The sequence below is a fragment of the Saccopteryx bilineata genome, chromosome 6, assembly GCF_036850765.1.
Source record: "Saccopteryx bilineata isolate mSacBil1 chromosome 6, mSacBil1_pri_phased_curated, whole genome shotgun sequence".
NCBI lineage: Eukaryota > Metazoa > Chordata > Mammalia > Chiroptera > Emballonuridae > Saccopteryx > Saccopteryx bilineata.
Genome location: NC_089495.1, coordinates 129,022,642 through 129,047,147, shown reverse-complemented (window position 1 = coordinate 129,047,147; position 24,506 = coordinate 129,022,642). Strand labels below are relative to the sequence as shown.

The window sequence follows — 24,506 nt, the reverse complement described above, 5'->3', positions numbered from 1 at the left end:
TCTCCATTCCTGTCTGTCTGTCCTGTCTATCCCTCTCTCTGACTCTCTCTCACTGTCTCTGAAAAAAAAAAAAAAGAAGTAATCAATGAACAACTAAAAGTGACGCAATTACAAGTTGATCCTTCTCATTTCTCTTCCTTGCTGTCTGTCTTGCAAAAACAAACAAACAAAAAAACCCAATGACAAGCTGTGTACAAGAAATGCACTTTATATATATAAAAACAAATGTGTTAAAAAGATAGAATAGATATACCATGCTGACACTAGTCAAAAGAAAGCTGGAGTGGCTATATTAATATCAGCTAGCCTGACCTGTGGTGGCACAGTGGATAAAGTGTCAACCTGGAAATGCTGAGGTCTCCGGTTCAAAACCCTGGGCTTGCCTGGTCAAGGCACATATGGGAGTTGATGCTTCCAGTTCCTCCCCCCTTCTCTCTCTCTCTGTCTCTCTCTCTCCCTTTCTCTGTCTTCTCTAAAAATGAATAAAAAAAATAAAAATATCAGCTAAAGTAGATTTCAGAGCAAAAAATATCATCAAATATGGAAAATAAAGTCATTTCACAATGGAAGAAGGTCAATTGATGAAGAGAACAAAATAATCCTGAATGTTTATACCCCTAATAAATGGCAAATAAGTATATGAATAGATGCTCTAAATCAGGGGTCCCCAAACTAGTCCCTGCGGGGCTGCATGCGGCCCCCTGAGGCCATTTATCCGGCCCCCTGCCACACTTCCGGAAGGGTCACCTCTTTTGTTGGTAGTCAGTGAGAGGAGCACTGTATGTGGCAGCCCTCCTACGGTCTGAGGGACAGTGAACTGGCCCCCTGTGTAAAAAGTTTGGGGACCCCTGCTCTAAATCATTACTCTTCAGGGACAAGAGAGCTTCAGTGAGATTACCACTTTACATTCACTAGAATGGCTATAACATTTTGTTTTGGTTTTTTTTTAAGTGAGAGGAGGGGAGACAGAGAAACAGACTCCTGCATGTGCCTGAGATCCAGCTGGCAAGTCCCCTACAGGAAATGATCTGTGCATCTAAGGCTGTTGCTTGGCAACCAAGCTATTTTTAAGCACCTAATCAGCCTGAGAGAGGCTCCAGGGAGCCTTCCTCAGCCCTGGGGCCAATTTCCTCGAACCAATCGAGCCATGTTTACAGGAGAGGAAGAGAAACAGAAAGAGAGAGAAGGGAGGTAGAGAAGCAGATGGGTGCTTCTCCTGTGTGCCCTGACTGGGAATCGAACCTGAAACATCCACATGCCAGGCCAACACACTACCAATGAGCCAACCAGCCAGGACCAAGAATGGCTATAATTTTAAAAATAGAAAATACCAAGAGTGGTGAGGACATGGGGAAACTGGAACCTTCATACACTGCTGGTAGAAAACTAAATCACAATCACTTTAAAAATATTTTAGCCTGACCTGTGGTGGCGCAGTGGATAATGTGTCGACCTAGAAATGCTGAGGTTGCCGGTTCGAAACCCTGGGCTTGCCTGGTCAAGGCACATATGGGAGTTGATGCTTCCAGCTCCTCCCCCCTTCTCTCTCTCTGTCTCTCTCTCCTCTCTAAAAATGAATAAAGAAAAAAAGAAAAAAAAAGATTTAAAAAATATTTTAGAAGCTTCTTAAAAAGTTAAATATGAACCTACCATATGATATATTGATTGCCATCTAGCATTTGTCTGTACAAACTCTTGTACACAAAAGTTCACAGCGGCTTTATTTGTGAAAGTGAAACCTAGAAGCAACCCAGATGTCCATCAACAGGTAAATAGATAAAACAGACTGGTTTGCCTGACCAGGCAGTGGCACAGTGGATAGAGCCTTGGGACATGGAGGACCCAGTTTAAAACCCTGAAGTCACTGGCTTGAGCACGGGCTGACGAGCTTGAGCGCAGGGTCGCTGGCTTGAGTGCGGGATCATATGAGGTCACTGGCTTGAGCCCAAAGATCGCTGGTTAGAAGCCCAAGGTCACTAGCTTGAGCAAGAGGTCATTCAGTCTGCTGTAGCTCCCTGGTGAAGGCACATATAAGAAAGCAATGAATGAACAACTAAGGTGATGCAATGAAAAATGGATGCTTCTCATCTCTCTCCCTTCCTGCCTGTCACTGTCTGTCCCTTTCTCTATCACTTAAAAAAAAAAAAAAAAAAAAAAAAAAAAAAAAAAAGATTGTGGTTTATCTATACAGGGCAACAGACTTTTTTTTTTTTTTTTTTTTACAGAGACAGAGAGAGAGTCAGAGAGAGGGTTGGACAGGGACAGACAGACAGGGACGGAGAGATGAGAAGCATCAGTTATTAGTTTTTTGTTGCGCATTGCGACACCTTAGTTGTTCATTGATTGCTTTCTCGTATGTGCCTTGACCGCGGGCCTTCAGCAGACCGAGTAACCCCTTGCTCGAGCCAGCGACCTTGGGTTCAAGCTGGCAAGCTTTGCTTAAACCAGATGAGCCCGTGCTCAAGCTGGAAACCTGAGGGTCTCGAAACTGGGTCCTTCGCATACCAGTCTGACGCTCTATCCACTGCGCCACTACCTGGTCAGGTGGGAACAGACTTTTGACACATGTAACAACATGGATGAGTGTCAAAATGATTATGCTGTGTGAAAAGCCAGACCAAAAAGACCAGAGTACCTACTGAATGATTCCATTTATATTAAATTCCACAAAATGCAAACATATTTGTAGTGACAGAAAGCAGATTAGTGGTTGTCAGGAGCAAGGAAGGATAGGAGGGAGGGATTAAAAAAGGACATTTTTTTTTTTTTCTGAAGCCGGAAACGGGGAGAGACAGTCAGACAGACTCCCGCATGCGCCCGACCAGGATCCACCCGGCATGCCCACCAGGAGGCGATGCTCTGTCACGACCAGAGCCACTCCAGCGCCTGGGGCAGAGGCCAAGGAGCCATCCCCAGCGCCCGCCTGGGCCATCTTTGCTCCAATGGAGCCTCGGCTTCGGGAGGGGAAGAGAGAGACAGAGAGGAAGGAGAGGGGGAGGGGTGGAGAAGCAGATGGGCGCCTCTCCTGTGTGCCCTGGCCGGGAATCGAACTCAGGACTTCTACACGCCAGGCCGACGCTCTACCACTGAGCCAATCGGCCAGGGCCGACACTTTTTTTTTAAAGATTTTATTTACTCATTATAGAGAGGGGAGAAAGAGAGAGATAGAAGGGAGGAGGAGCAGGAAGCATCAACTCCCATATGTGCCTTGACCAGGCAAGCCCAGGGTTTTGAACTGGCAACTTCAGCATTTCCAGGTTGATTCTTTATCCACTGTGCCACCACAAGTCAGGCTCAAAAAAGGACACTTTTGAGGGTGATGGATATACTCATCATCCTAACTGTGATGAAGCATTAATGGGTGTATATACACGTCAAAACGTACTCAATTGGCCAGACCAGGTGGTGGCGCAGTGGATAGAGTGTCAGATTGGGATGTGGAAGGACCCAGGTTCAAGACCCCGAGGTCGCCAATTTGAGCAAAAAGCTCACCAGCTTGGACCCAAGGTCACTGGCTCGAGCAAGGGGTTACTCGGTCTGCTGAAGGCCCACAGTCAAGACACATATGAGAAAGCAATCAATGAAAAATTATGATGTCGCAATGAAAAACTAATGATTGATGCTTCTTATCTCTCTCTGTTCCTGTCTATCCCTCTCTCTGTCCCTGTAAAAACTTACTAAATTGTATACTTTCAGTAGGTGAAGTTTATTTTGTGTCAATTATATCTTAATAAAGTTATTTTTTAAAAAGACACAAAGGGTTACTTGTGAAACTCTTTAGGGAAGGAATTTTTCAGAAAGCAGAACTGATCTCTCTGGTCAGCTTTGGAGACACTATGTGCTGGGTGCTGTGGTCACTTAGCCCTTGGGTTCACCTCTTTGCTGCTGGGTGCACCTAGAGAGCAGGGAGGAGAGGCCCTTCCCCAAACAGCCTGAGGCAAACAAGGTGGCCTCCCCTCATTCCCTACCTGCCTGCCTAGGCCCCAGTGTCCGAGGCTCTGTGTTCCTCCTGGATGACCAGATCATAAAGATAAAGACTGAGTGTTGCACCTGACCAGGTGGTGGCGCAGTGGATAGAGCATCGGACTGGGATGTGGAAGGACCCAAGTTCGAGACCCCGAGGTCGTTAGCTTGAGCGCGGGCTCATCTGGCTTGAGCAAAAAAGCTCACCAGCTTGGACCCAAGGTCTCTGGCTCGAGCAAGGGGTTACTCGGTCTGCTGAAGGCCCGCAGTCAAGGCACATATGAGAAAGCAATCAATGAACAACTAAGAAGTCACAACGCACAACGAGAAACTAATGATTGATGCTTCTCATCGCTCTCTCCGTTCCTGTCTGTCTGTCCCTATCTATCTCTGCCTATGTAAAAAAAAAAAAAAAAAAAAAAAGACTGAGTGTTGGAAGTTGGAGATCAGCATTGGCTAGCCCAGTCCATCCACCTGGATAGAGGGGTCACGATCCTCTCACAGGAAGACACGACCTTCCTCTAAGCAACTAAATGTAGGGTCACCTGGATGCACAGTAGGTGGAGGGATCATCCTTTACCTTGACAGAGGTGCAGGCTAGTGTGGCAGTTGCTAGTGAAGCAAGACTATGGGTTAAATACTGAATCCTGTACTTCCTAACTCCATGACCTCAGGATCATCACTTGGCTTCTCTGTGCATCAGTTTCCTCGTCTATAACATGGGTCAATGACATCACCTGCCTTATAGGGTTACTACTGCAAGCGGGTGAGTTGAACCTGATAAAGCACTTAGAATGGTGTTTCGGGGACAGCATGTCAGTCCAGCAACTGAGCCAGTGGTTCCACCGGGACTCAGCACACCAGGTCTTTGACAAGCTTGCCACTACCACTCAGGGTCACCTCTCTAATGGCCACAGCCCCCCAAGGAGTAGGGAGCTTTCTAAAACTTGGGGCTAATCCTAAGGCCATCTTGTCAGCACAAAGAGATGGGTCAATTTGTCCTCCCGTCCCTCACTCCTTCCTGGACAGGCTGCAGTTGACCTAAGTTGGCTCACAGATCCTAGAGTTTGAAGGGGCACTCAGGAACTACCTGTGACCCTCATGGACCAGCCCTTCTCCCCTGCTTCAGATATTGGGGTTCTGTGTAGGATTTCATTCCTCAGTTCTTAAAAAGCCACTAAGTGAGGTCAACCAAGTATTTACTTATTTATTTTTTAATTTTACTTATTCATTTTTGAGAGGAGAGACAGAGAGAGAGAAGGGGGGGAGCGCTGGATGCATCAACTCCCATATGTGCCTTGACCAGGCAAGCCCAGGGTTTCGAACCGGCGACCTCAGCATTTCCAGGTCGACGCTTTATCTACTGCGCCACCACAGGTCAGGCATCAACCAAGTATTTAAAGATCATGCAGCTCTTAAACTTAGCATCTGACAAGCCACACTCAGCCATGCTTGCCAGGGACTGCTATGACTGTGCCAGTAGTCACTAGCTCGAGAGGTATGTACTCCCCAGTAGCCAGCTTCTGCAGAGATTTAGGGGTCCTAACAATCCCCACATGTGAGGACTGCCCCTTGGCTGGGATCCCTAAATCTGCCTCAGACTTGTCCCTGTGACCTCAACCTGGAACACCGCCCTCTGCCCACACCACAGAGAGACACACACAATAGGCTGGCTATTGTGTGACTTCACACACATGAAATTTTCTGAATAAGCAAATCCACAGAGACAGAAAGAGATTAGCGGTTATCACAAGTTGGGGCAGGGGGAATGGAGAGTGACCGCTAAAAAGTATGGAGCTTTTTTAGGGGTTAATGAAAAAGTTCTGAAATTAGATGGTTGCACAACATTGTGATTCTACTAAAAACCATTGAATTGTACACTTTAAAGTAGTGAAGTTTCTGTCATGTGAATGATATCTCAATAGTACCATTAACTTTTTAAAGGCCCCAGAATAGTGACTGAGTGACCGAGACTAAATCTCTGACCTCACGTGCTGCTTCAGTCCCCTCTTAGCCCCCCATTCATCATATGCCCTCCTGAAATATGGCCTTTGCACCTGCTGTTTCCTATGCTTGGAATGCCCTTGCACTTGACCCATAGCTTCCTACCCTGCTCCCAGCTCAAATCCCCAAACCCAGGTATCACAGCTCACCCTCTGCTTTCAGAAAGCAGGTAGTCAATCTTCCTGGTGCCCAGGGACTGGCACACTGTCACATACAAGGGTTGGGGTTCCAGCCTTAGGTTATTGGGAATGGCCATCAGCTAAGCAGACACATCATAATCCCAGCACTCACCTGTGGGATGAAGCCACAGCACGTCACCATGTGGAAGCCAAACTTAGTCACATGCTTAGGCTCAGTACTCTCATCCCTCTGGCCTATCAACAAGAAGAGATGTTGTCTTTCTCATAAATATCAGATCCCGCCTGACCTGTGGTGGCACAGTGGATAAAGTGTCGACCTGGGAAAACTGAGGTCACCAGTTCAAAACCCTGGGCTTGCCCTTCTCTCTCTCTCTCTAAAAAAAAAAAAAACCTGAATAAAGTTAAAAATTAAAAATAAAAAATAAATTAAAAAAATTAAAAAAAAAAAGTCAGATCCCTGCAGAACATCAGCAAGGGACTGCTGCACTGCTGGAATGTGGCTAGTCTGAGGGTGTAACACCCAGCTAGCAGTTAGGCAGCACACTTGGACTTGGCACACTGAACAGCAATACTGGGTATAAAAGTGGACAGGAGCCTGACCAGGCAGTGGCGCAGTGGATAGAGTGTTAGATTTGGGGAGGTGTGCTGTGGCTGCCAGAGTGTAACTATTGAAGGAGCAGGAACAGGGAAGTGCTGATAGGGCCCCTGTGAGGCTGAGAACTAAGAAGATCAGCACAAAGGAGGACAAACATCCTGCATTCTATTGGTCAGAAACCCTTATCAGAAGTTTATGTTTGAAATTCGTCAGTAAGCTAAACTCAGCCCCTGTTGCTATGCTACGTGCGACCTCTCTAGCGAATAGCTAACTGCCACATCTGCTTCTGTATAATGCTTGCTCACTTAGGATATATAAGGACCTAGTTGTAAGCGCCAGGCGCGACTCTCGTTTGCAGCTCTTGTGAGTACGGTGTCTCCGGACATCTTGGGAGTTCGCCCCTGCGCAGGTTAAACTTGGCCAATAAAATACAATCTAATCTCCTGAAAGTCTCCGACGTTTGTTCTCGTACCCGGTGGATGCAACATTTTGGGGGGCTCATCCGGGATTCTCCCTCGGCGGAGTTTTGGGTTGGAGACCAGAGGGACAGCTCGAGCTGAGTAAGTATTCACTGAGAATTCTCATTTGGTTTGGCTTTTGGGCTCCGGAGCACACAATCCTGAGGTAGTAGGTGGGATGCCGCCAGTAACCTACCCAGGGCATTCAGAAGCGGGATGCCGTTCTCTGAAATTTGGATATTTGGATTTGTTAACTTTAGGAGTGACCGGTCACATTAGGAATCCTTTTTGCGCTGCACTATGCTGCAGTTTGTCTGAGCTCGAAAGACTAAGTTGTGAGAGAGAAAAGTGTGTTACTTGTGTTAATAGTGTGTGTTGCCTGTATCCTACCCTTTCTCATTATTCCTGAGTCATCCAGGATAGTTTAACAGGAGTCTGTGCCGGGATCCCCGCTCGAGTACCTGTTGAAGAATTTTTCTGATTTCCAGAAGAAAGCTCAGGGGTACAGAGGTTTGCCGCCGAGTCCAAGTTTCCTCCGGACCTTGAGCCAGCTGGAATGGCCTACATTTAATGTGGGATGGCCCACAGAGGGCACTTTTGACCTCCCAACTTTATTTGCTGTCAGAATCACAGTCTATAGGGCACCCCACCCAGACCAATACCTGTATATAGATGTGTGGGTAGATATAGCCACTGAGCAGCCTGGGTACATCAGAAAGTGTCTGAAGGACAGCCAGCGAGGCAGGCGAGCGGTTTGTCTTGCTACAGGGAATGGGAAAGTTGGGAGGGTCAAAGAAAAGGAAAAGAAAGAAGCCCATTCCCAGACATGGCCTGGTGAACCGTCCAGACTCTACCCTGTTTTGCCTGGACCACTGGAGGACCATCTAGACCCAGTGAATTCCCCTCCACCCTACCAGCAGCAGGAGGAACCAGATTCCTCGTGGCAGGATGTGAGCGGGCTCTCGAGCCTGCCCCACACCCGAGGAGGGGTGGTCTATGGTGTGGGAGGTGCAGCCATTTTGCCTCCTTCGGCGGGAGGCGCAGCCATTTTGCCCCTCCGGGAGGCGCCACCAGCACTAGATGCTGGCCCACGGGCACCTCCTCGCCTCATCTATGTGCCTTTTTCCACTAGTGATTTATACAATTGGAAACATCAGAATCCCCCATTTTCCAAGAAACCTCAGGGACTAATATCTCTCCTTGAGACCATTTTTAGGACCCATCAGCCCATATGGGACGACTGTCAGCAGATTTTACAAACCCTCTTCACTTCTGAAGAAAGGGACAGGATAATGAGAGAAGCTGCTAAGGCAGTATTGGGAGAAGAAAGGGAAACTCGGGAGGGAGGAAGGGAAATAGAAGATGTTCTCCTGTCTCAACCTCCTACCTGGGACCCTAATACCGCTGGGGGAAGGGATGCGCTCCTCCAGTATCACCAGGCTCTGTTGAGGGGGCCCAGGGCAGCAGCTAGAAAGCCAACCAACTTTAGCAAGGAAAGCGAGGTCATCCAGGGAAGGGAGGAATCCCCGGCAGCCTTCTTAGAGAGACTCATGGAGGCATATAGAGTGTACACCCCCTTAGACCCAGAAGCGGAAGAAAACAAGAGGCTAATAAACATAGCCTTTGTGACTCAAGCTGCTTCTGATATAAGAAATAAGCTTCAGAAGATTGAGGGGTTCAAGGGAGAGAATAGGAGTAAGCTATTAGAAATAGCCCAGAAAGTATACATCAACAGGATGATCCAGAGGTTGGCAGAGCAAAGGAGGTAGCCAAGATCCTGATTGCTGCTCAGAAACCTCCCCCCAAAGGAAAAGGGAGACAGAGGAAGGGCCAAGGACAGCGAATAGACAAGGATCAATGCGCCTATTGCAAGGAGAAAGGACACTGGAAGAGAGAGTGCCCAAAGTTGAGGGCCGACAGCCAGAGGCCAAAACAAGCCCAAGAGGTCTTGCTCCAAACCTTAGACTAACGGGGCCAGGGCTCCATTCCCATCGGCTCCCAGGAGCCCATGGTCACCTTAACAGTCGAAGGAAAGCCAATAGACTTCCTAGTCGACACGGGAGCCACCTACTCAGTCCTAAAGAAACCACAGGGCCACATGCAGAAGGCAACTACTAAGATAATAGGGGCAACGGGCAAAGCAGAAGCCTACCCATGGGCCACCGCAAGAATTACTGACTTAGGTCGAGGCACCATCACCCACTCTTTCCTAGTCATTCCAGACTGCCCTTACCCACTGCTTGGAAGGGACTTATTGCAGAAACTTCAGGCCACCATAACCTTCCGACGGGAGGAAAGCCTTATGGGGAACAAAGAGGCAGAGGTCAGCATGGAAATAATTGTCCCACTGTCTGAAGAACACTTACTTGCCACCATCCTAGAAGGTAAGGAGGCCGAGGAAGGGGTTCCAGATGCCCTGTGTGCCTGGGTACCTGAGGTTTGGGCGGAAACCAACCCCCCAGGTTTGGCCGCCCACCAACCGCCTGTCCTGGTGCAACTGCTTAGCACTGCTAGACTGGTTAGGATCAGGCAGTACCCGGTCCCAGCCCGAGCTAGACAGGGAGTCGCCCGGCACTTGCAATGCCTACTGGAGGCAGGCATCCTCCGAAGGTGCCAATCAGCCTGGAACACCCCGCTGCTTCCCGTCCAGAAACCAGGGAGCCAAGACTATCATCCGGTCCAGGACTTCCGGGAGGTGAATGCACAGGTAGAGACTATTCATCCCACGGTGCCCAACCCATATACCTTACTGAGCTCATTGCCCCCAACCCATACCTATTATTCTGTCCTGGATTTGAAGGATGCCTTCTTTTGTATTCCCCTGGCACCTCAGAGCCAAGAGATCTTTGCCTTTGAATGGAATGACCCAGATAATGGACTGGTGGGGCAGTTCACTTGGACCAGACTACCACAGGGGTTTAAGAATTCCCCCACCATTTTTAATGAGGCCCTCAGCAAAGATCTGCAGGCTTTCTGCTCCTCCCATCCATCGATCGTACTGCTCCAGTATGTGGATGACATCCTCATAGCTGCCAAGGACGAAGGAGAGTGTGAGGAAGCTACCTCGGACATGCTACAAGATCTCGGGAGAATGGGGTATCGAGTCTCCGCCAAGAAGGCCCAGATTGTGACGCAAACTCTAAGTTATTTGGGGTATAACTTACAGAGAGGGCAAAGGACATTGTCCAGCCAGCGAATTCAGACGGTCTTGCAGATCCCCGAGCCTACTAACAAGAGGCAGGTACGAGAATTCCTGGGTGCAGTAGGGTACTGCCGACTGTGGATATTAGTCTTTGCAGAACTAGCTAAACCCCTGCACGAACTGACTAGGAGTAAGGAAGAGCAGTTCACATGGACAGATAAGGAGAAGCAAGCGTTCCAAGTGCTTAAAGAGGCCCTGGTGACTGCCCCAGCTTTGGCTCTGCCAGATCTGGCCAAACCCTTTCAGCTATTTATAGCAGAAAAGGGAGGGGTAGCTTTAGAGGTACTGAGCCAGGAACTTGGGCCGTAGAAGAGGCCTGTCACCTATCTGTCCAAGAAACTTGATCCTGTAGCCTCGGGATGGCCAAAATGTCTGAGGGCACTTGCTGCCACCTCCATACTAGTCAAGGAGGCTAGTAAATTGACTTTAGGGCAGGACATCAAAGTCATTGGGGAACACTACATAGAGCAAGTGCTGCAAGCACCTCCTGACAGTTGGCTATCTAATGTGCAGCTAACGCAGTATCAGGCTCAGCTGCTGAACCCTCCATCTGTTCAGTTCCTCAAAACTGTGGCCCTGAACCCAGCGACCCTGTTGCCAATACTGGACTCCACTTTGGTCCACAGTTGCAAACAAATCCTTGACACAGTGACTGGCTCCCGCCCAGACTTAAGGGATCAAGCATATGGGAAGGCAGACCTGACCCTCTTTACTGACGGGAGCAGTTTTATTAAGGATGGACAGCGACATGCAGGGGCAGCGGTGACCATGGAAAATAAGGTCCTGTGGCAGAAAGCACTGCCCGCAGGAACATCTGCACAAAGGGCAGAGCTAATAGGACTAACCCGTGCCTTACAGATAGCAGAGGGAAAAGTTGCCAACATCTACACTGACAGCCGATATGCATTCGCCACTGCCCATGTCCACGGAGCCATATACAAGGAGAGAGGCTTACTGACAGCAGGGGGGAAAGACATTAAAAATCGCAATGAGCCTGACCAGGCAGTGGCGCAGTGGATGGAGCGTCGGACTGGGATGCGGAGGACCCAGGTTCGAGACCCCGGGATTGCCAGCTTGAGTGCGGGCTCATCTAGCTTGAGCAAAAAGCTCACCAGCTTGAACCCAAGGTCACTGGCTCCAGCGAGGGGTTACTCGTCTGCTGAAGGCCTGCGGTCAAGGCACATATGAGAGAGCAATCAATGAACAACTAAGGTGTTGCAACGCGCAATGAAAAACTAATGATTGATGCTTCTCATCTCTCTCCGCTTCTGTCTATCCCTGTCTATCTCTCTCTCTCTGACTTTCTCTCTGTCTCTGTAAGAAATAAATAAAAAATTAAAAAAAAATCGCAATGAAATTCTTGCCCTCCTAAACGCCATTTGGCTACCTACCAAAGTTGCCATCATCCACTGCAAAGGACACCAGAGAGGGGCAGACACTAGTCCACAAGAAAGCCTTCTGCCATTGCTGCCTAAGCCAACGCTACCTCCGATCCTAGATATTCCCCAGAAGAAGAGCAGGAAGGGATGCAGTTGAAAGGGAAAAAAAATCAGCAGGGATGGATAGAGCTTCCTGACTCCCGGCTCTATTTACCCCAGGGAATAGTAAGAGAAATAGTAGGAGATATTCATACTAGGACCCATCTAGGACAAAACAAGCTAGAACAACTTATCAGGAAGTATTATGTAGGGCCCAACATCGGGGATATTGTCCACTTCATTGTCTCGGGGTGCAGCATCTGTGCCAGAGTAAATGCACAGAATAAGAAGCTACCCCCCTTTGTGAGGTATCGGGGGAAAGCTCCAGGAGAACTGTGGGAAATAGATTTCACAGAGATGACCCCTGGGAAGTCAGGTTATAAGTATCTATTAGTATTATTAGATACCTTCTCAGGATATGTGGAAGCATTCCCCACACGAGGAGAGGCTGCTTCCACAGTCTGTAAAGTCTTATTAAGGGAAATCATACCTAGATATGGCAATCCCCTAGCCCTAGGATCAGACAATGGACCTGCATTCATATCCAGGATATCTCAAGAATTAGCCACTAAGTTAGATAGTAATTAGAAATTGCATTGCATTTATAGGCCCCAAAGTTCAGGACAGGTAGAAAGAATGAACAGGACTCTGAAGGAAACTATAATTAAGCTGAGAGGGGAGACCGGCGAAAACTGGGTTGAGCTCCTTCCTTTCACCCTTTTTAGAACTAGATGTACCCCCTATCTCAATAAATGGACCCCTTATGAAATCTTATTTGGGCAACCTGTGCCCCTTGTACCTCGATTGACCAGAGGGGAACTAGAGATTTCTAATCATAATTTCCTCAAGTCCTTGCAGCCCCTGCAGCACATCAGAAGCGAGGTGCAGGCCCTCCAGAGATCAGCCCAACTGAATGCGAAACATAGCTCCCAACTACCGGAACCACCGGAGCCTGAACAGTGGGTATGGATTCTCAACCACAGACAGAGCAACCTTGAGCCGCGGTAGAATAGACCATTCCAGGTGATCCTGAGTACACCCACGGCTATTAAGGTAGCTGAAAAGCCCTACTAGATCCACCTCTCCCACGTGAAGCCGCCCAACCACCCGACGAAGGATCTCGGAGATGGCAAGTCAAGTGGACCCCTGGAGAGCCTCTAAAGCTCACCTTCTCCTCCACTTAGGACTGATGACTTTTTATTGTTTACCCAGTAAGGGACTAGAGTTGCAGGAATAGGTTTTAATCAGGACAGCAGATGGCACAGTTATAGCACAGAATAACACCTGGGATAATAGCAACCCCATAACTCTCCAAGCTGACTTATCAAAGTTCTTTAAAGACAAGTTCTGTGATTCACCAGCAGCCTGGAGACATTCTGATTCAGCCAGGAGCCCTCTTGCTGATGATTTGCCTAGCTCATACACCATTCTCCCCACTGATGAAGAATCAAGGGTTTGATTTATGCCCAATAGAGATGGGGGAATGTTAGATTTGGGGAGGGGTGCTGTGGCTGCCAGAGTGTAACTATTGAAGGAGCAGGAACAGGGAGGTGCTGATAGGGCCCCTGTGAGGCTGAGAACAAAGAAGATCAGTGTGCTGTGGCTGCCAGAGTGTAACTATTGAAGGAGCAGGAACAGGGAAGTGCTGATAGGGCCCCTGTGAGGCTGAGAACTAAGAAGATCAGCACAAAGGAGGACAAACATCCTGCATTCTATTGGTCAGAAACCCTTATCAGAAGTTTGTTTGAAATTCACCAGTAAGCTAAACTCAGCCCCTGTTGCTATGCTACGTGTGACCTCTCTAGCGAATAGCTAACTGCCACATCTGCTTCTGTATAATGCTTGCTCACTTAGGATATATAAGGACCTAGTTGTAAGCGCCAGGCGCGACTCTCGTTTGCAGCTCTTGTGAGTACGGTGTCTCCGGACATCTTGGGAGTTCGCCCCTGCACAGGTTAAACTTGGCCAATAAAGTACGATCTAATCTTCTGAAAGTCTCCGACATTTGTTCTTGTACCCGGTGGATGCAACATAGAGCATCAGACTGGGATGCCGAGGACCCAGGTTCAAGACCCCAAGGTCACCAGCTTGAGCACAGGCTCATCTGGTTTGAGTAAAAAAAAAAAAAAAAAAAAAAAAAGCTCACCAGCTTGGACCCAAGGTTGCTGGCTCAAGCAAGGGGTTACTGGTCTGCTGAAGGCCCGCAGTCAAGGCACATATGAGAAAGCAATCAATGAACAACTAAGGTGTCGCAATGTGCAACGAAAGACTGATGATTGATGCTTCTCATCTCTCCGTTCCTGTCTGTCTGTCCCTGTCTATCCCTGTCTCAGACTCTTTGTAAAAAAAAAAAAACAAAAAAAACAAAACAAAAAAGTGGACAGGAGCCAATTCTATTTGCTTATCAGCTCCATCAAAATTCCTACTTAACAATCTCATTTTCACACTGAGCTCACTGAACATAGAGGGAGATGTTGTGCAGTCCAACCAGTTACTAAAGTGTCACCCTGAGCACCATTCCAGGGTGGATGCACCTGGGTCAAGGGCACAGAGGTGATCTGAACACACCCACTGTGTTTGCTTCCTCTCTCAACTTGTCCCTGAGCTTCTGGTTGTAAAAGGGCAAATCTGCCACCTGGTCTCCAAGTTTGGATTCCTGGCTGATGAAAAAAGAAATGCAGCCCATTAGGGTAAGAAATATCAACAACTAGCAAGCACCTTCCTTTTTCAGAAATGTTTAAATACCTCAAACACTACTCTCCTTGCTATAAAAAGTAGAAAAACAAACAGCAGGCACTGACCCTTTCCAAAAAAGGATCACCAAGAGGGGGGAAGCAGGTAGGCACCAAGGAAGTACTGAGGATTACATGATAAATGCTCAAAAAGTAATGTTAAGTTAAAAACCATCTCCTGCCTGACCGGGCGGTGGCACAGTGGATAGAGCATCGGACTGGGATGCGGAAGACCCAGGCTCGAGACCCCGAGGTCGCCAGCTTGAGCGTGGGCTCATCTGGTTTGAGCAAAAGCTCACCAGCTTGAGCCCAAGGTCGCTGGCTCCAGCAAGGGGTTACTTGGTCTGCTGAAGGCCTGTGGTCAAGGCACGTATGAGGAGGCAATCAATGAACAATTAAGGTGTTGCAATGCGCAACGAAAAACTAATGATTGATGCTTCTCATCTCTCTGTCCTGTCTGTCTGTCCCTGTCTACCCCTCTCTCTATGTAAAAAAAAAAAAAAAATTAATAAAAATATATCTAAATTTAAAATTAAAAAAACCATCTCTCAACTTTTGTAAAAATGAACATAAATCAAATATAAGTAAAAGACCAGACCACAGGGGAAGAGAGTTTGGGGCAGAAGAGAGTAAAGAGATGGTCAAATACAAGGTAACAGAAGAAGACTTGACTTGGGGTGGTGAGCACACAGTGGAGTGTACAAGTGTTGTATCATAAGGTTGTATACCTGAAACTTATGTTATTAACCAATATCATTCCAATAAATTTAATTTAAAATTTTTTTTTAAAGATCAGGATGATTATAATACATCAAAATGCCAGTAGCAGCCTGACCAGGTGGTGATGCAGTGGATAGAGCGTCAGACTGGGATGCGGAGGACCCAGGTTCGAGACCCGAGGTCTCCAGCTTGAGCGCGGGCTCATCTGGTTTGAGCAAAGCTCACCAGCTTGGACCCAAGGCCCCTGGCTTAAGCAAGGGGCCACTCAGTCTGCTGTAGCCCCACGGTCAAGGCACATATGAGAAAGTAATCAATGAACTAAAGTGCCACAACGAAAAACTGATGATTGATGCTTCTCATCTCTCTCCGTTCCTGTCTGTCCCTAGCTATCCCTCTCTCTGACTCTCTCCCTGTCCCTGTAAAAAAAAAAAAAAAATGCCAGTGGCAGCTGGAGCCTACTGATGGAATTATAGGTGGCTCTGTCTTTTTTACATGAATTTGTATTTTCTACCTTGCTTTATATATGTATATATATATAAAGAATATGCATAACTTTAATAATTAAAAAAAAATGAAGGACCTCAGAAAATTACTAGATCAGACCTCAGTCTGCTCAAATTGAGCTGGTATGAGAGCCTTCCACAACACAGGTAAGGGATGGTTTCAATACATTTTTATCTGATGAAACTTCATTGGGACTACACTAACCTACACCAGTCCCACACGAGAAAGCAAGAATTCCTTGTTACCATTAAGGGTGTGGAATCCCTGCCTCTGGTAACTAGACCAAATCATGTAGGCAGCTCAGAAAGGGGCTGCTCCCTCTCCCCACCACACACATACTCACCTGCTCAAGCTCCTAATCTTCAGATGCTCCATCACAAGGGCAGCCCCACCTCCAGGCAGGTCGATCACCTTAATGGGCCGAGGTGCTCGTACTAGGCCTATGCTTCGGATGGCCTCCAGGTTTGCCACCTCCCCCTCAAACATCTGCCAGGCCTGCGTCCAGAACACAGCCATGAGCTCCCACTCCAACAGGGACCTCTGCCACCACCTTGTGACTTACAGCCCTGGACAGAAGCCATCACATGGGACCACAAGCACCCAGGACCATCAGTTACTAAAAACTGACTAAAGAGTAAGGCATCAGCCCTCCAGAGTGGGTGCAACATGGCCCCCTTTGGATAGGAAAGGGCTACAAGGGTTGAGGTGGGGCTAGGGGGGTGGGCAGGATGTTGCCACTCCTACAGAGATCACTTGCTCTGAGACATGAAGAAGCACAGGCCATGGGAGAGGTTCCAACAGTGATGGGGGTTCCAAGGGGTGCTACGTGATGCCACAGGATGCCAGGGGCTACCAGTGGAGTGCCTGAGAGAGCAGTTTAGTGGAGGGTCTGCGGCTGGGCCTCGGTTCCCTTCCCAGCTGCGCACCCCCTCACATCATGCAATCACAGCAAAGGGAGGAGTGGCATAGGGTGGCATGCAGTAGTTACTAGGGCAAAGGAAGATGAGGGCTGGGAGGTCCAGCTGGGCCTTAGGTCCAGGGCTCCCAGAGATGAACATCCAGCAGAGTCTGGGAACTAGAAAGGAACCATGCACCCCATCCTGGCAAAAGATAGGCCACCCCCCAAAGTTGAGGACCCATCACCTTAGATACACTCTGCCTCAGTTAAAAACGTGCTTTTTGTGGTTTGTGAGCACCTCTGACTATAGAATCAAACCTTGTGGATGAGATCACATCTATTTCCACAAAGTGAAAGCATTCATCCTTTAATTCAAAATGCCTGAGGGGAAAATGGGGTGAGGCTTCCTCCTGTCAACCTTCATCTGGAATTATGGAGACCGGTGACCAGTGCCCCAAAGGTTGCAGCTGTCACCTACTCTCATGCATTCATTGAGCCCACAATGAGGGTGGCAAGGGTGAACGGTGGGGTTCCACCCTAGAGGAGCTTTCAGGGTCCAGCTGTGGAGCTTCCAGAGCCAGCATGAACCCTGAACCCAAAGCTGCTTTCCTGTGGGTGGGCTTATTCTGAGGGATTTGGGTTCTGAAATCAGACTCCTCAACAGTTCCAGGTGCCCACAGAGGAGGGATGCTGGACCAGTCCCCAACCCTTGTCCATCCCAGAAGTGGACAGTGCTGCGGGGGAATGGAAGGGGTCTCTCTGGATTTCCTCCTGCCCACAGCCTGCACCCCCACCTTTGCCAGGCCCAAAAGGGGTCAGGACTGCTCTCCACACCTGGGTGCACACAGGGTGGCTAACTCTCTCCACTTGTAAAGTGTCGTATTTTCCAGAGATATTTAACAGAAATAGTGTAAGCAGGAGATGGACAACAGCTCCAAACACAAGCAGGATGCCGGGGACCAGCACAGCTCCTAATAACAGTGCAGAATTAAGGAAACATACTCATTAAGAAAAAATGGGACTGGGAGGACTCTTCAAATGCTGATGGCAATATCTGAGTGCCCCATAGCCCCAGTTTGCTTTATTATATAGCCATATGCAAATCAAGGAAGTCCTTGATACAAAGTTACACATCTGAGGCTAAAGCAGGAACTCTCCCAAGGCAAAAACAGGATGCATTAGTGAAATCTACCAACATCCAAAAACAAAAAAAGAGTCAGAAGAAGGGCATGTAAATTGCTTCCAGCAACTCAAGGAAGCAAGTGAAGTGGGTGCAAATAATAGCCAAATATGAAGGTGAAGGGAGGAGAACTCAGCCTTTTGCTAAGCCTCAAATCTACAATGGCTTTCTGCCACTTATGGTCCACAACAGAGAGTATAAGGCCCTTGGGATCCCTGGGGGTCCTGGCCTTCCTGCCTCTTCACATTTACTGAGGAGGACAGTCCAGAGCTGGGGCAGAAGGGCTTAAGTAGCCCAAGACCCTAAGCCTCATGTCTCCAGTACTTCATGGTCACAGAAATTAAACCAAACAACCGAAAATTCTCGCTCTCCAGGTAAAAAGATGAGAATTAATACTGCAGCAGATGAAGCCCTGGGGATCCCACAGAAAATGCTTGAGCCCTGCTAGCCTGTAGATATCAGCACCAAGGCCGCAGGCTGACGCCGGAACAGTGCCTGACCCAGAAAGGGGCCACCTTTGGCCCGCACCCCCTGCCCTGTGTCCTCTTCCCCGCACCCCAACCCCCTTTGTCCAACCCTTCCCCTCTAATCACCCTTCCCTTCAACCTCCCCCTCTTCTCTTTTCACCGTCTCCACTCCCCCCCCCTCCAACCTCTTCCTCTTCTCCAATCCCTGCACCTGTGCCCTGACGTTGACCTTAACAAACACAGGCCCCACATCTGTGTCATAGGCTCGCCCCTTGCTGAAGCAACCGTCGCCATGGTTCACGAAGGCATGCAGGGTCACAGTGCGCAGTTCGGTACACAGCAGCTGCTCCATAGGGGCAGGAGACACATGGGAGACACACAGGGACAAGGTGAACAAGAGCAGAGACCACCAATGGTGCAGACTGCCCAGCCCGGGAGGCAAGCTTACCGCAGACCAGGCCCCAGGCCGATGTCCAAGGGGAAGGTGACTCCTTCCTGGGGCCAGCTGGCTCTAAACACCCTGGAATGTTCTTCCTTCCCTCCTGCTAGGCCCCATCTCCTCAGGCAGGGTGCGCAGAAAAGACCCTGCCCCCAAGGAGGAAACAAGGAAGAGGGAGGAGGAGGAGGGAGAAGGGAAGAGGGAGGAGGTGAGAGTGGGGAGGGAAATGTGGACGTCTCCCATATGGGGACAAAATGGGAGTGGTGCCCTACCTGTGTGATTGCATAGTGTGTCTGAACTGTCGGGGTAGGGTTCACCCAGTGGGTGCACTCATACGGCCCTATATGTACCTGACCATCCTGCAGAGAGGTTCCATGAGCCCTCACAGCATACCTTCCCGCTTAGCAGGACACAGGACACAGCCCAGGGGAGACCCAGATGTCCCTGGGCTACAGGTCATAGGTCTAGCTAGTTCTCATACTTACAAGGCTGGAAGTCTCAGCCACATCCTGCCAGACCCAGACAGTGCCTAGTGACACCCACTGCTGGCCTTGGGTTTGCTCAGCATGAAACCTGGTGCCCATTAGCGATAAAGGCAGCTCTGGAGTTTCTGATAACAGGCCAGGCAGCTGACCCCACCCCGCAAACAGGACTCCTGATTACAGGGACTGCTGGCCTGGGAAGGAAATTTCAAAACACACACATACTCATGTGCACAGAGGCGCACACACACACATGAACACGTGCTCAAGGTCACTGTTGAGGAACAGGTGAGAGGGGATTAATCTTTTCCTGTATGTGCCTTAACCTGGGATCGAACCCAAAATCTTTGCATACCGGGATGATGCTCTAACCCAGTAGTCCCCAATTCCCGGACCGGCACCGGTCCGTGGGCCAATTTGGTACCAGTCCGCAGAGAAAGAATAAATAACTTAAACATTATTTCCGTTTTATTTATATTTAAGTCTGAACGATGTTTTATTTTTAAAAAACCCAGATTCCCTCTGTTACATCTGTCTAAGACTCACTCTTAACGCTTGTCTTGTAAGTTCAACAATTATATTTAAAAATACCAGTTTTTACGCTGGTCGCATAATTTTATTTTGTGCATTTATCCGTCCCACCCTAAAGGCCGGTCCGTGAAAAATATTTTCTGACATTAAACCAGTCTGTGGCCCCAAAAAGGTTGGGGACCACTGGCTTAAAACACAAGCTAAGACAACTGAAAGAGAGCTCTTGAGCCTGGGTGGGTGCCCAAAATATAAAAAGCCAAGGCTTTGAGAAGGCCATGTGCAGCTGTGCTCAGCCCCCATGATGGGTGCCGGTGGCTGTGAGGGCCTCACTCTGCTGTGAGTCTGATGTCTGTCTGCAGGGTGGTATAGAAGGGACACCTGGAAATGGTCAAGGCAGGTGAGACTCTTATAGGATGGTATTTGGCATACTTTGGAATTCAGAGGGACTCTCCCTTGGACTTGGTGTAAGAATCAAAATGGCTTTGAACTACTCAACCCCAAAAGAGCTAGAAAGTGGTAGAACAGACCAAAAATAAAGACATTTGTGCCCTGGCTGGATAGCTCAGTTGGTTAGAGCAGTGGTCCCCAACCTTTTCTGGGCAACGGACCGGTTTAATGTCAGAAAATATTTTCACAGACCGGCCTTTAGGGTGGGACGAATAAACGTATCACGTGACCGAGACAAGCGTCAAGAGTGAGTCTTAGATGGATGTAACAGAGAGAATCTGGTCATTTTTTAAAAATAAAACATCATTCAGACTTAAATATAAATAAAATGGAAATAATGTAAGTTATTTATTCTTTCTCTGCGGACCGGTATCAAATGGCCCACGGACCGGTATCGGTCCGTGGCCCGGGGGTTGGGGACCTCTGGGTTACATGATTTCCTAGCATTTCAGAAGCAGTAAGTTAGATCTAAAGGAGGGAAGAGAGCAGGATTTGGGTACAAAGGGAAATGAATAATTAAGAAAAAGGGCAAGTCTCGCCTGACCAGGCAGGCAGTGGCGCTAGATAGAGCGTCGGACTGGGATTCAGAGGGCCCGGGTTCGAGACCCCGAGGTCGCCAGCTTGAGTGCGGGATCATCTGGTTTGAGGAAAAGCCCACCAGCTTGAACCCAAGGTCGCTGGCTCCAGCAAGGGTTTACTCAGTCTGCTGAAGGCCTGCGGTCAAGGCACATATGAGAAAGCAATCAATGAACAAGTAAGGTGTTGCAATGCACAATGAAAAACTGATGATTGATGCTTCTCATCTCTCTCCATTCCTGTCTGTCTGTCCCTGTCTATCCCTCTCTCTGACACACTGTCTGTCTCTGTAAAAAATAATAAATTAATTAATAATAAAAAAAAGGGCAAGTCTCACATTAAATCTTAACAGTGATGTGCCATACACTGAAAAGAAGGATCACTTTGTCCCCCTGCACCCATGAAGGGCAAAAACTGGGTGGGTAGCAATGCTATGCTAAATGCAGTGTGGTGACTCTAATTATAAAGGTATTAAACACTTGGCCTATGGTGGTGCAGTAAATGGAGTGTTAACCTGGAACACTGAGGTTGCAAGTTAGAAACCCTGGGCTTGCCCGGTCAAGGCACATACAGAAAGCAAGCAATGAACAACTCAAGTGAAGCAACTGTGAGTTGATGCTTCTGGTTACCCCTCACTACCCTCACCTCTGTAAAATCAAGAAATAAAATCTTTAAAGGTATTGAAGTACATTAGTGTCTCTGTTTAAGGTAAAAAGCCTATATTTCAGGTTCACAGCTTTGGGGTGGAAAGCTTAACTTCAGTAATCTAAAATACTTCTGTAGAAAGGCTGATGTCCTAATCATAGCAAATAATGAGGTATTTTGATACAACAGTCCCATTTTCAGTTAGAAATAAATACAACTGTCCCAGCAATGAGACCTGAGGGACCTGGATGGGCACTTGGGGCAATGGTTATCTCCCTGGATCTCCACTGCCTCTGACACTCATGGCTGCCCCAAAGGACATGAACCTCTCCTGGCCCTTCTCCCTGACCTAGGAGCTGTAGCCACTGCCCATCTCCATGTGTCTAGCCAAATCTCCCCATTGTTACAGACTCAGCAGGATGCTCTGCAAGGGTAGAGCAGGCTTCTGTCAAACAACTCTCCCTTGAAATTATGCCTCTGTATCAAAACCTAATCCCCCTCCCTCATTTATGCCAGGTTAGCCAGCCCAGAAACCAAGAAAACAGAACCTCATCCTCAGTTGAAATGTGCACATGGGGTGCTTTCACTGAAAGAGTAACTCTGGGTGGGTCCAGGGGCTTTCGGGTCTGAGGCATATACTATCTTGTTATGAATATAAAAGTAGGTACAAAAGTAAATATTTAAGAATGAGTGCCTGATCTGTGATGGTGCAGTGGATAAAGAGTCAAGCTGAACTGTTGTGGTCACTGGTTCAAAACCCCAGGCTTGCCCAATCAAAGCACATACAACCAACTCCTTCAAGTTGATGCTTCACACTCCTCGCCCCCCACTTCTCTCTCTCCTCTCTCAAAAATCAATAAAAATCTTGTAAAAAAAAAAAAAAAGAATGAGCAAGCGCAACAAATTGCAAAGTTTAAAAAGCTGACAAGTACTATACCATCACAAAAGCCAGGAAGCAGCCCTGGCACCGGTTGGCTCAGTGGTAGAGCATCAACCTGGCATGTAGATGTTCCAGGCTCAATTCCCGGTCAGGGCACACAGAAGAGCCCATCTGCTTCTCCACCCCTCCCCATATCATCTTTCTCTCTCTCTTCTTCCTTCCTACAGCCAAGGTTCCATTGGAGCAAGTTTGCCCTGGGCACTGAAGATAGCTTCATGGCCTCCTCTTCAGGCACTAAAAAATGGCTCCAGTTGCAACGGAGCAAGGTCCCTAGGTGGGCAGAGCATTGTCCCTTAGTGGGCTTGCTGGGTGGATCCCAGTCGGGGCGCATGCAGGAGTCTGCGCCTGCCTCCCCTCCTCTCATTAAAAAAATAAATTCTTAAAAAATAAATAAAGCCAGAAAGCCCATAGCTTCATTTATCAGTCCTGCCCTGGCTCTGTGACACCTCTCCTCCATCTCTCCACTGGCTGCACACTCACCAGCGACCTCCCAGCAGCCTCCTGAGCTGCGCTATAATGTGTCTCCTTTTGGAAGACTGAAGTGCTCTTGTTAACCATTTGGGAAAGCTCAGGCCCCAGCTGTCACTCCTGGTAATGCTGTCCTGCCTAGAAGTCAGGGGTCTGAGGAGGCTGCTTTAGGGCAGAATCAGCCATTCTCAGCACTTGGCACAGCACCCCAGAGAATTTTCTCGGGACAGGGTCTGGGCCATCCTCTTGGTCTGACAGTCCAGTGGCCTTTTGCTTCCTGCAGTGACCAGCTACTAGGGGAGACTGCCTCCCCTACCTTAGCCTCTCAGAACCCAAAGGAGCCTGCGAGCAACTCTGTCAGGAGCCAGAAGGCATCCCTTCCTCTTGCCAATGATTCATGGTTCCCAAAACGCCAGTTTGGGCACGGCACTCACCTACTCGATGGTTCCCATAAATTACAGGAATGTGAAATGCAGGCTCTTCTTTTTTATTATATTCCATGTAGCATCTGCCTACTGACCTGTCTGCTCCTACTTGATTACCACAGAAGAGAAGGAAGAGCCCTAAGCAGTACCACCAAAATGGTTTCAGTTGCCAGATAATTAACTCTGTAGAAGACCTCAGGTCTGGGCACCCTCAAAGCCAAACTGTCCTCGCAAGTAGGTTTGTGTTAAAAATACAACACCACCCATACCATCATAATGAAGCTCACTCATGGCATCTTTTCCCTCAGAAAGTTATTAGCTTCCCCAGGATCAGAAAATAAGCTAAAACCTTGGCATACAGTAGTCTAGGAATTACTAGGTTTGGAAGTCCAACAACCACAAGCTCTTACAAGTCACCGTCCTCTCCGTTCCCACAAACACCAGAACTCTGAAGGCATCATTCTGCTCCTGAATTACATTGAAAGCTCCAACCTGTACACAGGAACTAAAAGCAGACGAGAGAATAAATGAATCCATCCTCTCCAACCCAGCTCAGGGACACCACTGGTGTCATAACACTGGTGTGCTCCTAGCCCTACCCCAAGACTAGTTGCTGGCTACAAACTGGCTTCCTCCCCAAAGTGTAATTCAACAATTTCTTCAACATCCCTTCACTTTGTTGGGGACCGAAAAGCCAACAGGGTTTTTGCAGTTTAGATTTCTGGGGGACAGAGGAACTGGCTGTAAGCTGACAGTCTGCCCAACCCCCCACCTCACTTGTCCTGAGAAGTTGCCAAAGACTATTCTGCTATGGTGCTGGATTGTTTATACTCATCCTGCCCCGCATGTTCCCTGGAAAGACTGGAGGCAAGTTTCTTCTATCCTTTGTCTTGTGTGAAGTTAAGATGTTATGTATGGTGGGAATTTCCTGCACTTGGTAAAATTCCTGGATTGCCTTGGAAATATCCGAGATCTCACTGATTTGCTAATGAGATCTCATCACTTTGCCCTATAAATAAAGCAAGAAACAGGCATGGAGTGCACTCTCTTGCCAGCAGCAATTGCAGAGACCTCCCGAACCCATCCTTTTATTCTTTTTTTTTTTACAGAGACAGAGAGAGTCAGAGAGGGATTGACAGATAGGAACGGAGAGATGAGAAGCATCAATCATTAGTTTTTCGTTGCGCATTGCAACACCTTAATTGTTCACTG

The 24,506-nt window shown here is 48.2% G+C and overlaps 1 protein-coding gene across 1 annotated transcript; it reads right to left on the bottom strand.

The window, feature by feature from the left end:
* On the bottom strand, positions 1–18,693 carry LOC136307717 (fructosamine-3-kinase-like; the record flags this gene model as incomplete). Its single annotated transcript, XM_066234415.1, has 5 exons — positions 18,553–18,693; positions 16,140–16,291; positions 14,409–14,500; positions 6,253–6,341; positions 1–9 (listed from the first exon to the last, which is right to left on the bottom strand). Coding segments are annotated over exons 1-5 (483 nt in total), but the record flags the coding sequence as incomplete, so codon positions are not given.
* Between the last annotated feature and the right edge of the window lie 5,813 nt (positions 18,694–24,506).